At 28.9% G+C, this 15,729-nt stretch overlaps 2 protein-coding genes across 2 annotated transcripts; one reads left to right on the top strand and one right to left on the bottom strand.

Annotated features, from left to right (window-relative positions):
* Window positions 1–187: 187 nt before the first annotated feature.
* Window positions 188–2,231, bottom strand: LOC145743265 (leucine-rich repeat-containing protein 57-like). Its single transcript, XM_082561188.1, has 5 exons — window positions 2,068–2,231; window positions 1,836–1,971; window positions 1,259–1,527; window positions 768–953; window positions 188–558 (listed from the first exon to the last, which is right to left on the bottom strand). Exons 1-5 carry the CDS (start codon window positions 2,152–2,154, stop codon window positions 517–519), a joined length of 720 nt encoding a protein of 239 aa, XP_082417314.1. The 5' UTR covers window positions 2,155–2,231; the 3' UTR covers window positions 188–516.
* A 1,357-nt stretch (window positions 2,232–3,588) lies between these two features.
* LOC145744118 (transcriptional coactivator YAP1-like) lies at window positions 3,589–15,707 on the top strand. The gene is made up of 8 exons (XM_082562229.1): window positions 3,589–4,144; window positions 4,284–4,438; window positions 6,629–6,776; window positions 6,846–6,960; window positions 13,283–13,347; window positions 13,891–14,001; window positions 14,189–14,348; window positions 14,451–15,707. The coding sequence occupies exons 1-8, from the start codon at window positions 3,632–3,634 to the stop codon at window positions 14,774–14,776; spliced, it is 1,593 nt and encodes a 530-aa protein (XP_082418355.1). The 5' UTR covers window positions 3,589–3,631; the 3' UTR covers window positions 14,777–15,707.
* The last annotated feature ends 22 nt before the right edge of the window (window positions 15,708–15,729 follow it).

The raw sequence follows: 15,729 nt of genomic DNA, 5'->3' as shown, positions 1-15,729 counted from the left end.
TAATTGTTAATTAAAATGCCGAACAAAAAATTAAATAAATCACTAAATTTAGTTGTTTTATTTTGTTACGACATAGAAAGAAATAATACATATAAAATAAAAACAAGCATTTTAAAAAAACTCTGCTAACTGGAAGTGTGTTATAGAAAAATATTCAATTGAGTATTATTGCCTATTACATTTATAAATGTATTATAAAAACAAGTACCACTTTTAACTTGCTAGTTATGCCCTGGTTTAAAGATTTTTATTAATAAAAAATATAACACAATAAACTACATTAAAAGTACAACAATACATTCTGGATAAAATTATGCACCACATTATTTAAAACATCTTTCAAACCAGGGTATATACATAACAATACGACAAAAACAAATAAAAGGTTGTGGTTAATTATTGTTAAATAAATTAATTAATTTTTACAAAAATTAAATCAGTTACTTATTTTATTGCTCTTCACAAAAATAAAACTAACTTTAGTTAATATAAAAATTACAAATCTTGTAATATATTTTAATCAAACTTTTTCTTAGTTGCTGTATATCTTTCCATATACTGTAAAATAAAATAATGTGGGTTAATTAACACATTGAAACAAAAGTAAAAAAGGCAAAGTACCCATACTTTGCACAAAATTTAATAAGTATAAAGATATTTTCGTATAAATACCAATTAAAATTTATTAACCATAATTAAGTTATATAAAAAACTTAAATCGTAACAAAGATTAATAAATAATAAAAAATTAATAAGTGTATGCTTACCTGATCATAACCATTTATTCCTTGAAATTCTTTTTGACTAAATAAATTTCCATCATAGGCCACCAAAGAGATTTTTGAGTCAGTTAAAATCTTTGAAGAAATTTCATTAAGAGAAACACAATTTTCTTCAACTCGAAAAACTTTTAATCGAGGACATTTTGAAAGTGATTCAGGTAAACTTGCAATCTAAAAAAAATTTTTTTAAAAATTCAGTTTTAAAATAAGACTTTATATAAGTTTTATAATTTTTTTTACTGTTATGATTAATATAAGCTTGGTTGATTTAATGTTTAACTTAAGGGGCTTTAAAATACTATTTTTTTTTGGTAAATAAGTATAAGGACATATTAGTTGCAAGTTGTGACCATAGTGCATAGATTAAAATGCACTCTATAAGGTAGAAATTAACAAAGTCTTATAATGTTACTAACTCCTAATAGAAATAATTTAGCTAACATATGAATTATATACAGTAATCAAAGTTAAGTAACCTGATTTTTGTTAAGATTTAATTCTAGTGCTGATAAAGTTTGAATAAAATCAGGAATTTCCTTAATTTGATTTTGTGACAAATCTAAATCATCTAAATGTTTTAACTTCAAAAAATCTTCCGAAATTGTTTTTAGTTTATTGCGACTAAAATTGATATGCTTTAAGTTTTTGCATTGGTGAAATCCAGTTGGAATTGATGAAATTAAATTGTTTGTTACTATTAAAGATTCAAGTTTTAATAATTTACAAAGACTGGGACACAGCATATCTAAAAAAAAACAAGCATATATAAAACAAATGTGAGAACCACAAAACTTACAAAATATCACATTATAATATCTAGATTAAAAAATTATAATATCTTAGCAGTTTTTGAGTTAGGGTTAATAAAGGATTTGATCTTTATATATTTAGCAATTTATAAAAGCAATAATTTATTTAAGAACTGAAAGAAAGATAAATTTTTTTTTGAAAACTGTAAAATTAATAAATAAACATCTGCATTTAAAAACTTAAAAATTATTAATTTATTTATACAGTTTATATGTGTAAATGACAAATTTGTTTCAAACTTACTTAATCTGTTGTTGCTTAAATTAAGAGTTTTAAGAAGAGCAAAATTTCCAATTATTTCTGGCATTGCTCTTATTTTGTTATCCTGTAAATCCAAAGTACGAAGATTTCGTACTAGTTTTAACAGCTCAGGTGGAAACTGAAACATTTTAATTGGATATTAACAAACATTTTTACAAAAAAAATAAAAAGAGTAAAAATAGTTAATTAAATTGCCTGCTTGGCTGTACTTTACCTCGTTTAAATTCATCGAAGCTAGTTGACAGACACCTGTCTTTTGCCCATGGTCGATATGGCTTTTAATTGTATTTGTATTTCCCATTTTTAATAATTAAATAACTGAAAAACTAAAAAATGCTTTAAAATTATTTCTACAGAGGAACAGAGCAAACAAATCTGAAATCGTCCGACCGTGACCGGCAAAATATAAACAAGTAGAAAATAGAGTTGAAACTTTTAAGAAATTAGAAAAAAAAAAGTGTTCACAAGAGATTTAAAATTAATATTTAATTTAAGTTCAAATATTTAAATACATTTTTCAAATAGCATAAAAAAAATTATTGTTTAGTGCAAGACTTTAAATCAACGCAAGCTTTTTAGAGGGTAGTCACTTTTTTATCCTAAATTTTATTTTGTTAAAAAATAAGCCATGAAAATTTTTAAAGTCTAAAAATACGAATAAATTGTTAAACAAATGATAAACTGACGTTTTTGTAAATACAACATAATACATTAATTTACAAATGTTTTTAAAAGACCAATTGAACTGTTACCCACATTCTTAAAAAACTATCTTACAGGTAACACGAACGAATATTAAGAATTTGTGCGTGATTTTTTAAGATGTTGTTAGAGGCGATAAATTTAAAAAATATCAGTTAATTGTTTTAACAAAAAATATTTGATAATTTTTATTAAAATTAGATATTCTAGTTCTTAATATATTTAATTAAAAATAACCTTAAAACAAGTGAAAAAAAGAATAAAGGAGAAATTTATTTAACAAAAAATATAGTTGATTTAACTTAATATTTTTTGCTAAAAAGTAAATCATTTCACAAAAAAGATTTGCTTTAAAGCAATGATCTTACAACCTGTAAGTAAAAAACATGAAGTAAAAACATTTTTTTAACTTTTTCGACAAACAAATTTTGTCTTTCTAATTTGATAAATGTGCTGTTTTTTTTTTTTTGTAATACTTTTGTTATAAAACTCAGATTTAACTTAATACTTTGAACGCTTTGCTTATATTACGCAAAAAATCTTGACATGTTAATAGATATCTGTAAAAAAACGAAAAACAAAACATCAATTAATCAAGCGAGACTGTTGGTCATGAACACCTGACGTCACTCTTTTTTTGTTATTTTCGTTAAGAGAGAATTGTGAGTGGACGAGGGAGTCAGTCATAGTAATGTGATTTTGTTTCTGTAAATTGCGAAATTAATACTTTTATTGTTATAATATCGGTGTGTTGTAATAGTAGATAGAACACACAGTATTCGAGTAATTTTTGAAGCTGTTTAATACAAAATAGATAGATAGATAGTCTTATAGTTTCGTTCGTCACTTACAGGTCACAGGTTGCTAGTCTGAATTTAGAACGTTGGTAAACTGGCAGACTGGTGAATGATCAATGATGAACAGCTAAACATCGTCAGATTTTAGTACACGTTAGGTGTCAGGTTGTTTTGACTAACGAAGTAATACCATATTACTTTTAAACTAAATAAAATTGTACTTGTTTTTTAGGCTGTCCAGCTGTTTATAAAAAATATTTTTTTACTAAAAATAAAAAAATGGATATAGATGAATCTGAAAATGTGACGCAGACGACTATTACCAAAGGTCCTAGTGGCCACAATCAAATCATTCACGTCAGGCAAGACTCAGCATCTGAACTTGAAGCACTTTTCAACACTGTTATGAATCCAAATTATAAGACAAAATCCTTGCCAATGAAGGCCAGAAATTTACCGAAGTCATTTTTTGTGCAACCGGACAAACCAAGGCACTCTGCACATTATCACCACGGTCATTCACAATCCATGGGAGGTTTAAGTATTTCTTCAACACCGATGCAGATTAATCACTCTCGGAGTTCAAGTTCAGATTCCAATGCGTCTCACACATCATCAGTTGCAGGAATAGCCACAAACACAAACAATAACAATGGATCAGGTGTAGGCTCCCCTGGTATTCCATCAGGCAGTCCAATGAATGGAAACATAAACCACAAATTTCCTCTCTCACCAGCACAGCGTCAAGTTCGACAACAATTTCAAAGAAGTCACAGTCTTCAAATGCCACAGGTTTATTTTTATTTGATTGAAAGTTTATAATAATTTGTAATGTGTATTTTTAGTATATTTGTGATACTGGACTATTTGAGTAAAGAAAATTGCTGAGTTTATTTCTATAAATTCATTAGGCTTACTTTTTATTTTCTAGGTTGTGCATAGTCGTTCAAAATCCTCCCCCGCCAGTTTACAGCTGATGGATGCAGCCAGTCTTCAATTAAAGGTGTCAGATATTCCCCCTGACATGCCTCTTCCTCATGGCTGGTCAGTAGCTAAAACCCCTGACGGGCAGCAGTATTTTATGAAGTAAGTTAGAAATGTTAGAAAAATTTGTTTTATGTGATACACTTAGTAGTAAAAAAATTAAGATTCAAGTATAAAGATAAAAGGTATTCATGTACTGTAAAGTAAATATAGACTTAAAAAAGTAGCCTATAGATTTAAATAAATGCATGATTGAACAAACCTTTATAAGGCTGTAAATGGTTTTATCTACTTAGTTATGTTTTAATAATATTGCACATATTTATTAATAGCCTATAAATTCTGGGTTTGTAATTATCCATAATAGTTATCTGTAATTTTCTAAATAGAAGTTAATAGCTCAATTTTGTTGCATGTTTTTTTGAACTTGTTAACATGACAATCCTTCCAATAACACATTAGAAAGTAGAAAACTTCAAGTGTTTTAGGAAGTGATTAGAAAAAGAACAACTTCCTATTGTCCTTATAAAATTTTGTAATCAGATTAATTTAAAGAGATTATTTTGTAAATTATTGTTAAGATTATGTAAATGTTGTTTTGATTTGGGATTAAATGAACTGTCTTTGCTACTTGCAATTTTGTATCACCACATTGTTATTTTAATAAGTTTGGTTGTTTTTTAATCTCTTATAAAAGCATGAAAATTGTTTAGTAGGAAATAGTTCCTTTTTTAACTACATTATTAACAAATAATATAGTTTTGTTAATTGAGCGTTATTTAAAAAACAACAATGTATATTTGCACTGTTGGGATAAAGGTACTGAAAATATGATACAGGTAATATATAGGCTATTTAAACACCTTATAGCCTAAGGACATCATGTATCTTGTATTGTGTAGTCCAACTTTAAGATAATTTTTTATGATATCATGTACATGTGATTATGCCGTTTTGCCTTATTTCTGTATGTTTTATTCACTAATGTTGCCCAAATTTCATGCCCAAAATAAGTTTATTAGGTTATCTGATTTGTGAAACTGGTACTACCAGTGTGTACTATGGTACTGATAGTCTTATTTTGTATACAGTATCAATGAAAATTATTGTTAATATTGGGTTTATAATTTGTTTATGTGGGATTTTAATATAAAATAGCTGTTCGTATAAATTCGTTTTTTTGATGAATAATTGACTTTAAAAAACTTTGTTCCACAATTAAAAATAGTTTTTTTTAGCGTATTTTTGAAGTAAATGAATTCGTTGTACAGAGTTTTGCTTTGTAGTGTTGTTTGCACAATTTTTATGTTCGTAAAGTAGCCAACACCCAATAAAATCGCCCAACTGATAAAAACTTTACTGGCGATTCCTAGAAATGCGTTACGGTGCTTACTCGGCTGAATACGATTTCAAAGTTTGGTTTAGCGAGAAGTGCATGACAATGTTACTTTAAAGCGATAATTTTTGTTTGTGTAAAAGCAGTCGGTTAAAAGAAAAAAAAAGTAACAGCGTCGTTACTCCATAAAATGATAAAAGTTTCCCGTGAATTGTTTTCACAATCGTATATAACAACGGTGTTGTTTCAATGGCCACAAAAGCAAGTCCGTGTGCTTTTCGTCAAGCGCACGCGGGCGCGTGTGATCGTGCGCGCGGGCCTTTTGTGCACAGATCACATTATAACACGGCAAAGAGTAGTTATTACGCCTCGACGATTTTTTACGACGCACTCGTCGCCCCCGTGTGTTTTAGTGCTGTATAAGAACGCTAACCGCTTTACCATGCCACCAACTCGTATTTCACTCGCTAATTTAAGACAACGCGTGTTTTGTTTTATTCACAAAACCTAAGCGCTTTGCTTCAGTCGTTCTTCTATTTCAAAATGTTTTGATCGCTTTCGCGTCCCCTATTTTTTTACCATTTACCTATTTGCTTTTTATCGGTTTGTTTAGTTTGGGTTTTGTTTATAGAATCGTCTTTGTATTTGCAACTTCGTAAATTGATTCCTTGAGATTTGTTTCACTTAAATCCCAAAATGAACTTTTTAATTTATTAATTTCACTCAGTTCAGTACCAAATATGTCTGAAAATTTATAAAGCTAAAAAAATTTCAACCCTTATTTAAAACATACTAAAGTTACTAGCATACTTCTTTTGGAGATCCATAAGTTAGTTAATATTAAAAGTAACATTAACTGTCTTTACAGCTGACACATCATTTAAACTTTACATTTAACTTGCGATTTTTGTAGCCCAATTAAGTAATTTTAAATTTATTTACAATTATTTTTTTAGTCACAACAATCAAACCACAACTTGGGAGGACCCACGACTTCCCATCCTCAAACAACATCGCCAATCCCAACTTGCTGCTTTGCAGACTTTACCACCTCCTAGTGGCCACCCTCAATCTCCGATGATAAACAGCAACCTGCAAGCTGATGTAGTTTCAATTTTTTTTTTAATTCTCAGAATTTTAGGAGTTTCTCGTAAACATATTGTTGATATTTAGATCTCCTTGCAACCCCTCCCAGCAGAGTGGGAGCAAGCAAGTACTCCCCAGGGTGAAATTTACTTCATCAACCACCAAACCAAAACAACAAGTTGGGTGGATCCTAGATTGCAAAGTAAGTCAAGTTGTAGTTGAATTCAAATGTGTTATATTCTTGTTTGAGTTTGCTTACTTTAGAAACATTGACTTTTTAGGGTCTTATTTAAAGTATGTTTGTTATATAATTCATAAGGCGTGGACTAGAAAAATGAGTTATGTTTACGAATATTATTTTAATTTTGTTACTAAGGTTGAAATTTTTTTGCTATCGAGAAAAAAAATAAAGTAACTAAATTTGTTCATTAACAAGTTTGATGATTATAGTACACATATTTAATTAATAAGTCTATTTAAATATTAGGTCCATTATGTATATGTCAACCAACGTTTTTGCAAGATTGATTTTTCTTAGGTGTGTTATTTGCAAGTAAAATTTCCCAGCTCAAATAATATCTAATTAAACAGGTGTACACTGTAAAAATAGTTTTCAGTTCCTTTGTTACCATATTTGTTTTTGGTGAACCGTTTAGTTCTTACATGTAAGTTATTATGTTCTGGTGCTAGGGATATTATTAAAGTTTTAAATCGGATTAGAAAACTCTATGTTTTTCAAACACGATCCGTTACAATAACAATAACATTATATTTAAGTTCAACTCATAAAGGATTAAGTTGTACTGCGTTTTTGAAATACTAATCGCTAACTTCCAACTAGTAATTGTAGTATTTTCTAGGGTTGTGAACGATTCCAGTCGTCTTTGTGTTAATGCTTAATTAAACGAATATATTTGGTTTGCTATTGTTAGTTGCGTTCCGTAGGTTTTGGGTAATTTTGATGCTGTTATCTTAAAGAGTTTTGATAAAATAAACATTTCTATGTGTGTTTTGTTAATATTGAGAACCCGTACTAAAACGTCCCTAAAATGGTAATATTTTGCATATGACAACTCACTACTTAACGAGTTTTTTTAAAAAAAACTAAAAAATGCGTTTATAAATTTATACAAAAACATATATAATGTAATTTTTTTTTTAAATTGTTTTTTTTTTTTTGGTATTGACCATAAAATTTATCCTTATGCTTACCATTTTTTATAAATAACTTTAATAGGCCTTTGTAACAAATGGGTGGCCACTTTTATAAATGTATTTTTGTTGGTCCAATGCCTTCTGTTTTAAATTAAATTGTTTTGTCATTAAAATATGCATTGTGTTTTTGTTTTTAAAATAAATCAACAAGTTTATGTGAGACCTTAATAATTACTATCGAAAAATACTCGATATGACGTCAGAGAGTGCCTTTGCCTACGTCAATGCCTCGACTCGGATGGTCATCTAAGTGCAGGTTATTGAATTCGCGATATAGCCTGTAATCATAATAATAAGAATGCATTTTAAGGACTTTTGGTCGCAGTGTGACCGTATTATATCCGATAGTTTTTCTATCCTAGTGTTATATAGTTAGTTGTATGTGCCTGTGGGCACGAATACTAGAGAATTTTGACGCCAAGGTTAAATGCAAACTGATTATTATATCGTGCCCTTTCTTGCGTGAAGGTTTATTCCAATTAGCGGTTGCTGCCGTTTTTTATGACTTGTTTTCGCTTTTCAGTTGCGAGAAAAATTGGGTTGTTTTTGTGTATTTTGGTTTGTTTTTGGTCATTAAAACTTTGGCCACGTTTGAAAGTGGTTTTATTGAACTGTTTTGTTGTTTTTGTGACCCGTTTCCAAAAAAATATCAACATTCGGTTTTTCGACAACAATATATTCATTTTCCTCCCTTATTTGGTTGAGGCATGTACATAAAATTTTTTTGCCTTAAAAATACCTTTCTTGTACAAAAATTTCTCATTCACAACAAAAAAAATTTTTACCCAAGAATTCCCACAAAAAAATTTGCATCATAGTTTTCTAGTTTGTGTCACATTTTTTTCTTAACAGCCACGGGTAAATTTATCCGTATTGTAGTGGCTAAATTTTGTAGGCAAAAGTAAACAGAACCTTTTAAGTTAGTTCCGCCTACACATTCACTTTCTTCCAACAGAAAATATTCCAAGTTCAAACATTGCTGACATTTTAATCATTAAACATTCAGGTTAAGGGAATTACAAAAATTTCTAAATTTAACCTAAACAAACAGGTACGATCTAATGTTGCATAACTTTTAAATCACATCACTCTCTGCGTTATACGACACTACTTAAATTTGATCACGTGACCCTAAACGTGACGTCATTATTGTCGTAGCGGCGCCACGCTATCTTCGAATTTGATTCCGGGCGAAATAACTGAAATTTTATTCCAGTTCAATATTTGAAATCCGGCGACCGAAACCGGAAGAGGATGACGTCATCAAAGGGATTCGTAATGTTGATTAACGATCGGTTTTTAATAATCTCGTATCGATTTGTCAGGTCACTTATCACCGCGTTTGTTGATTAAAAATATATAAACAATTTTTTTGGTCGAATTATTTTATGTTGTTTATAAATTTCGAGTTTCTTTGTTATGTTGTTATTGCAAAGTCACTATGACTTTGGTTTATGGAAAATCACCTTTTTAGAGCTATATATAAATCGGTTAAAATACACTTTGTTTTTTTACGAGTCAATAGTTTGGCAGATTTTAATTCAAAAAAAGGCCTAATATGCAAATTTTACAAAAAAATTACCGTGAAAGTTGCGTTTTTTTCTAGTATTATTTTGTTATTGTGGTCTTATAAATTATGTTTAAATACGATATACAAATTCGGAGCTTATAATTTTTTCGTTGTGTGATTATAATTCCACGTATTTAGACTTTAGATTTGTTTTTGACGTTTATTTTTAGTAGAATTGAAACTTAAATATTGTAATTTAGCATCGGATTGGAGGCCCAAATACACCTTTGGTTTTATAAATGTATTATAAATAGCAATAAGTCTGTCAATTATATTTTGAATCAGTATTTTTACTTTTTTAAACGCTTTTTATTGTTTGTGCAAAATAAATTTGGTTTTTAAGTTAACAAAAATACATGACTAGTAAATTCAAAAACTTGATAAAACTGCATTTAATACTGCAGTAAAAGCATTGTTCTGTATGCGATACGATGGCTCTGCGATTGTGAACAAAAAAATTAGAATCCCTAGAATAAGACTCACGACAATTCTTGAAAAAAAAACGTGTTTTAAAAATGTAAAAAAAATCGAATCGGTCGTTCTGGTTAACTTTATCGCCGGGAAAATCAGCGGCCAAGTGCATAAGCAAACGTGCGGTTAACTGACGGTTAAACTGCGAAGGTTATCTGCACTCGTTTAGCGAATGCGACGCTAGAAAGTACTTGAAACGAGCACGAGCTAAACAAAACGCCGGAAACCAGTCTATTGCCGGGCCGAAGTAGGCCTGTATTTTACACTACTCTGTATGTTGTAAGGTACCCGTGTGTAACAACCCAACAGATTTGCTTGTCGATCTTGCCATGCCTTATTAAGGGCTTAACAAATGTTTAAGGCGCTCGTATGGTTAGTGTCTGTGTGTTTTTTTGCGAATTCGATATCAAGTTTGCAAATCATATTTTTGTGCGGTCCTTTTAAACCTGTTTTACCCCTACTTATTTTTCATATGAATTGGTCTGTAGATTTTAATGGATGTTTGCAAAACAATTGCAAATTAAATACACTATTGCATTGTATGCAATAAATACATTATGTTATAACACTGTATGGCAATGCAAAATATACACGATCACGTTTAACCCATTTTATATTAAAATATTTTAAAATTATAATTTTAAGGTAAAGAAAAAAAAAAGAAAAAAAGTTAGTAACTAAAAGTAACCAATACGCCCCCCCAAAAAAATAATTTGGTTTACCCTTTAGTGTCTGGCATTACTCAAAGCGTTCCTTTATTCCAGTTTGGTGGCTAATTAAATTAGGTTCAATTAAAATTATAAAAGACTTCTGTTTAGTTAACAACGATTTGACCCCATCCGTTTATAACTAAAAAAGTTAAATTCCTAAATATTATTTAATATAAAATAGCGAGTTTTTTAATACGCTTAGGTTAAATGGACATTAAATAGATTTTAAATATACCAACCTAATGCAATGATATCATTTTGCAACATTCAATTTTTAAACTATTTTTATATTGCTTCTAAACTCGTATTAGGTTGCATTTAATTATTGCCACTATAAATTTGATCGTGGCTAAGATGACGTAATGAGGAAACGACAAATGCGAAAAGCAATTACATTTGTAATCTATCTTTTGGGAATTGGGGGGTTTGTTATTGTGCGTCTTCTCACGTCGAGGATAAATAAAAGAAACCAAAATTTTAAAAAATATAGCGAATAATACAAATCTTATACAGTACTTATTGGGTTAATATATTTATATGCAGTTGATAATTATATGCAGTTGTTCAATATATTTGGCAAATAAATTAATAAATTTAATAAATGAATCTTGGTAACTGGTAATTATAATAATCCAATATAAATTTAAACTATGGTTTTAAGTCATTTAAATACGTTTTTAATTAATTCGATTTATCCGCAATTTCAAAAAGATTTTACTGAACTTTTAACTCGTACACCTGTTCTATAAATCTGGATATTATTTCACTTAATAACTCGAACTTTATTATTATAGGGATTAGGTTGTTATAATTGTGGCTTTGACGAAAAGTTAAGATAATTTCGACAGAAAGTTATTAACTTTTTTAATTAACCATTTAAAGTTCTAATTTTTTGCGGGTATTTCTGTGCATTTGACGTAATTTTTGTAGCGGTTTTGACGTAGTAGGATCGTCATACTTTTCATATTAAGTTCAAATATATGATTAAATTATTATTAATATTTTTTCATTTATCTATGTTTGAACCATAATTAATCAAATTGCTTTTGATGTCGACCACCTCTTATCACACATTTACATAACACTTTAAATTCTTTATTCGTCAATTCAAGGTTAATAAATTAGTGAAGCAAATGTCTTAAAGTTAGTTTAAATAATTCACCCTAAAATAGTACTTTCACAATTGTATGACCAATCAAGTGTTTACAATGTTCATTTTATGAGTTTTTTGGTACTATTATTAAGCAAAAATTGAACTTTTAATGAAGTATATTTACTTGTTTTTCGAATATTTTCTTGTTTTGAGCAGTCTCGCTCTACTGCACGTTTAAGCGTTTATATGCGAATTAGTATACGGGTGTACGATAAGATTTGCTGATTAACATTGTGTGTGAACACTGCTTCTCTATGTTGGCTGTGCGTGGGTAATGTAATTCGATTTATGGTATTTGGAAAGATTGTGAGTTGATTTATCTTGACTTTGCTGTTTAGCCACCGTGAAAAAACTGTTGTTATGTTATAACATACACATTGTTCTATATATTATTTTTGTTTATTAGAATTGTGAATAATTCTCAAAAGAATAAAATGAGTAGGCCTGTAAAATAAAGTTTAATAAAAATATTATTTTTACATCGTTACTAAAAACTCTTTCTGGTGATTAGTCACGTGACATATTTTAACCAATCACCTAAGCCAAAACCAAGGTTGGCTCTCGTAAATGTTTTTTTCCGGTATCGGTTAATATTTAACTAGCTAGTTATTGTAAAAAGCACTACAACATATGCGCTGGTCATGTTACCTTTATTGTATAGCGAGCGGTTGAACTGAACTCGTATGTTGAGAGTTCGTTGTTGTTTACTGAACGATATATTTGTATGTTTAATATGCGCGTGTGCTATATGCGTATATACCTATTTAACAGCAATATTATTAAGTAAAGTAAAAAAAAAACAGTTTTTTTTTGGTTGATTTTGAAATACAAAACAAAATTTTAAAACGAAATAAAATTTTACTTTTTTTACCGAAACCCAAAAACATACTTTTAGGGCAAATTTTTTTATGAACAATTTTTTTATGCACACAGCTAGTGTATTTAAAGTTTAAACTTGTGCATTTCAAAAAAAATATTGCTAAACAATATGTAGTGAAACGCTGTAAAGTTTTATGTTGTTTGTCAAAGTTAAATGCTTGTTTGCGCATATATGGTTATATATAGTATGCTAATACGAGGTTGAGTTTATAAATCAAGTGTGTTTATTTTAAAAAAAAAACATTAAATTTACAATAAATAAGTAAAATATATATATTTTTTTATTTCAATACAACGGAGGTGTTTATTTTTTTTATTTATCTATATTTAAAAGGGGGTGTAAAGTGCTAGTACAACTTTTAATGCAAAGCTTAATCAAAAAATGTGATTTTTTCTCTTTTTTTTGGATTACATTTTTTACCTTTTTTGTAATGTTTTTCCCACGCTGAAGCAATGCTTATACTTAACACTCTAATCATTAAACCAACCATTATTTTGATTGCTGATCAATTTTTTTTTATTTCAGATTTACCCACAACTTCAGGAAACCAACAAAATAATAATTCTCAACTCCAACAACAGCTAATGAAGGTAAATAAATATCAGTTATTGCAAATTTAGCACTTTTTTGTTATAAAATATGCAAAAAAATAGGTCATGTCATTATTACAGGCACTTGTATTTTAAAAACCGTTATGTTTACTATACAAAACTGACTGTCTTATATTTTTATGTTTTATTTTGTTTATGTAGTTTTAGTCCAATGTTATATTATGCACCATGGACTGGGGTTATATAAGGCATAACCAAATGTCATTGACCACCTAAGCTTATATTTTAATTTCATTATTTTCACACGGTGATATGTTTACATTTGCCCCTTGTCTGTTAAACATTAATTGTAAATGGAAACATGAAGAATATACTTCAATTGTAAATATAGAAAAAACACATTGTTCTTATTTTAGTATAACTTTCTAGGACATTTTGGAATAAAATATTTTATTAAACTATTTGTTGTTATTTTATTTATATTCTGTTATGGTATTTATCTAACTATTTAATATTTATGCTTAATTGATTTATATTTTTTTTTTAATTTTTGTAATGTATTTTAAACAATTTATTTCAAAGGTGAACCAGATGGACCAGAATAGGAATACATCGATGTTACCCCAACAACAAAGTATGTTAAAACATCTTGTTCAAGAGAAAGAAATGCTAAGAAGACAGATTATGAAACAGGTTTGGACTCATACTATATATATATTAAAAATAAATACAAAATTATTACTTATAACTTAGTATTTAAGCCAGTAGTTGTTAAGCTTAAGTATGCTGTATTGAATTTAATAACTATTTTTTCAATTTAAAATGAATTTTTCGTTAAATTTTTAATTTTTGAAACAAATCTTTATATTAACTTTTTTAGCAAATGAACAACAACGGAATGGATCCTTTTCTTGGAGCAAACGGTTCCTCCTTTCATCAAAGAGATGCGAGTCTTGACAGCGGAGTAGGGATGGGAAGCAACTATAGTCTTCCAAGGACTCCAGAGGACTATCTCGGGAATGTGGAGGAGATGGACACAGGTGGGTTTCGAACTAGAGATATTTGTTTTTTTTTAATTTTATATTTTAAAATTTTGTGAATATTAATTTTTAAGTTATGTTAATTCTCTATGACGTTATTAGGCGACGCAGGGCGACGCGTTCTCAACAACCAACAACAACAATCACACCTCGTACCAACAAACACACAACAGCAACAGCAACAACAACAGCATAACAACAACAACAATCCGGGTAATCCCCGGTTTCCCGACTTTCTCGACAACTTACCCGCCTCGAACGTTGACTTTGCGACCGGAAACGTAACGAATGTGCCGGGACAAAATAACGTCCCGGGGCTGGATGGGGGCGATCTAGTCCCTTGCCTGCAAGATACGGAATTCGACGTTGAGAGTATGCTTAATAACGTGAAAACCGAAAATGTTGATAATAACATGACCTGGATTTGAGAGAAGTGAGAGAATTTGCCTTTTTTGAGTGAAAAAATAAACGCTGAAGTCCAATAGCGTGCTTGCCTTTAAATTGTTTAGTTTTAAACTATCCTTACTCAATAACAAACTAATATTAGGTTAACAAATAGGTATTACATGCGGGAAAAATGCATTTTGTTTAATTTGGCTACTAAAATGAGTTACACATATTAAAATTCAGGGAATTTGCTTTTTAAATCTTCTTATTATAATAGATCGGTTCTTGAAATTTTGAATTTTCAAATTTTTTGTTCTATTTTTTAAGAATTTTATTTTTGTAAAAATGAAATTGGTGCCTTTTATTTTTATTGTTGCAAATTCATATTTGAGTGTTTTTTGTTTTCATATATTACGGATTTTAGTGTGGTTACAAGAGTATCTTTTAACAGCCAAGTGCTTTTTTAGGGAATCCTTTTTCAATTAATTTGATTTTTAGATCAGTTTTAAATGTATTTTTGTAAAGCATTTCTATCAAAGTGGTTTTAGTTTTAATCGAATGTTGTTGGTTTTGTTACGTAAAAAGCATAAATTATTTTTAAATGAGCAATTTAAATTTTAAAAAAATGGTTGAATTTTTTTTAAGTTTTTCGTTTTATTATCCCTTATACCAAGTTTCATATTTAATATCATATCGGCCCGTTTTATGAGAAATTTTCCATTTTATCTCGTTTTTTTTTCATTTTTTTCTATTTTTTTGCTGTTAAGTTTTAAGTTTATAATATTTTTTTTAATGTGCGTCTTGTTTTTTTTGAAAGTAGTTTTTAGCACTGGTGACCGACTCATTTTTTTTGTACATAAATCCAATACTTTCATGTCATCAAATAATCTCCAAAAAGGCGCTTATTGTATTTTGCGAGATCAATTTTTTAACACTCTGTAGCCTTATTATAATCTGTAAAAAATAAACACCGCCTTATAGAAAGTGTGGATGA

Source organism: Corella eumyota, chromosome 2 (genome assembly GCF_963082875.1).
Source record: "Corella eumyota chromosome 2, kaCorEumy4.1, whole genome shotgun sequence".
Lineage (NCBI taxonomy): Eukaryota > Metazoa > Chordata > Ascidiacea > Phlebobranchia > Corellidae > Corella > Corella eumyota.
Note: the sequence above shows the minus strand (reverse complement) of the source record. Positions and strands in the feature narration are given on the sequence as shown.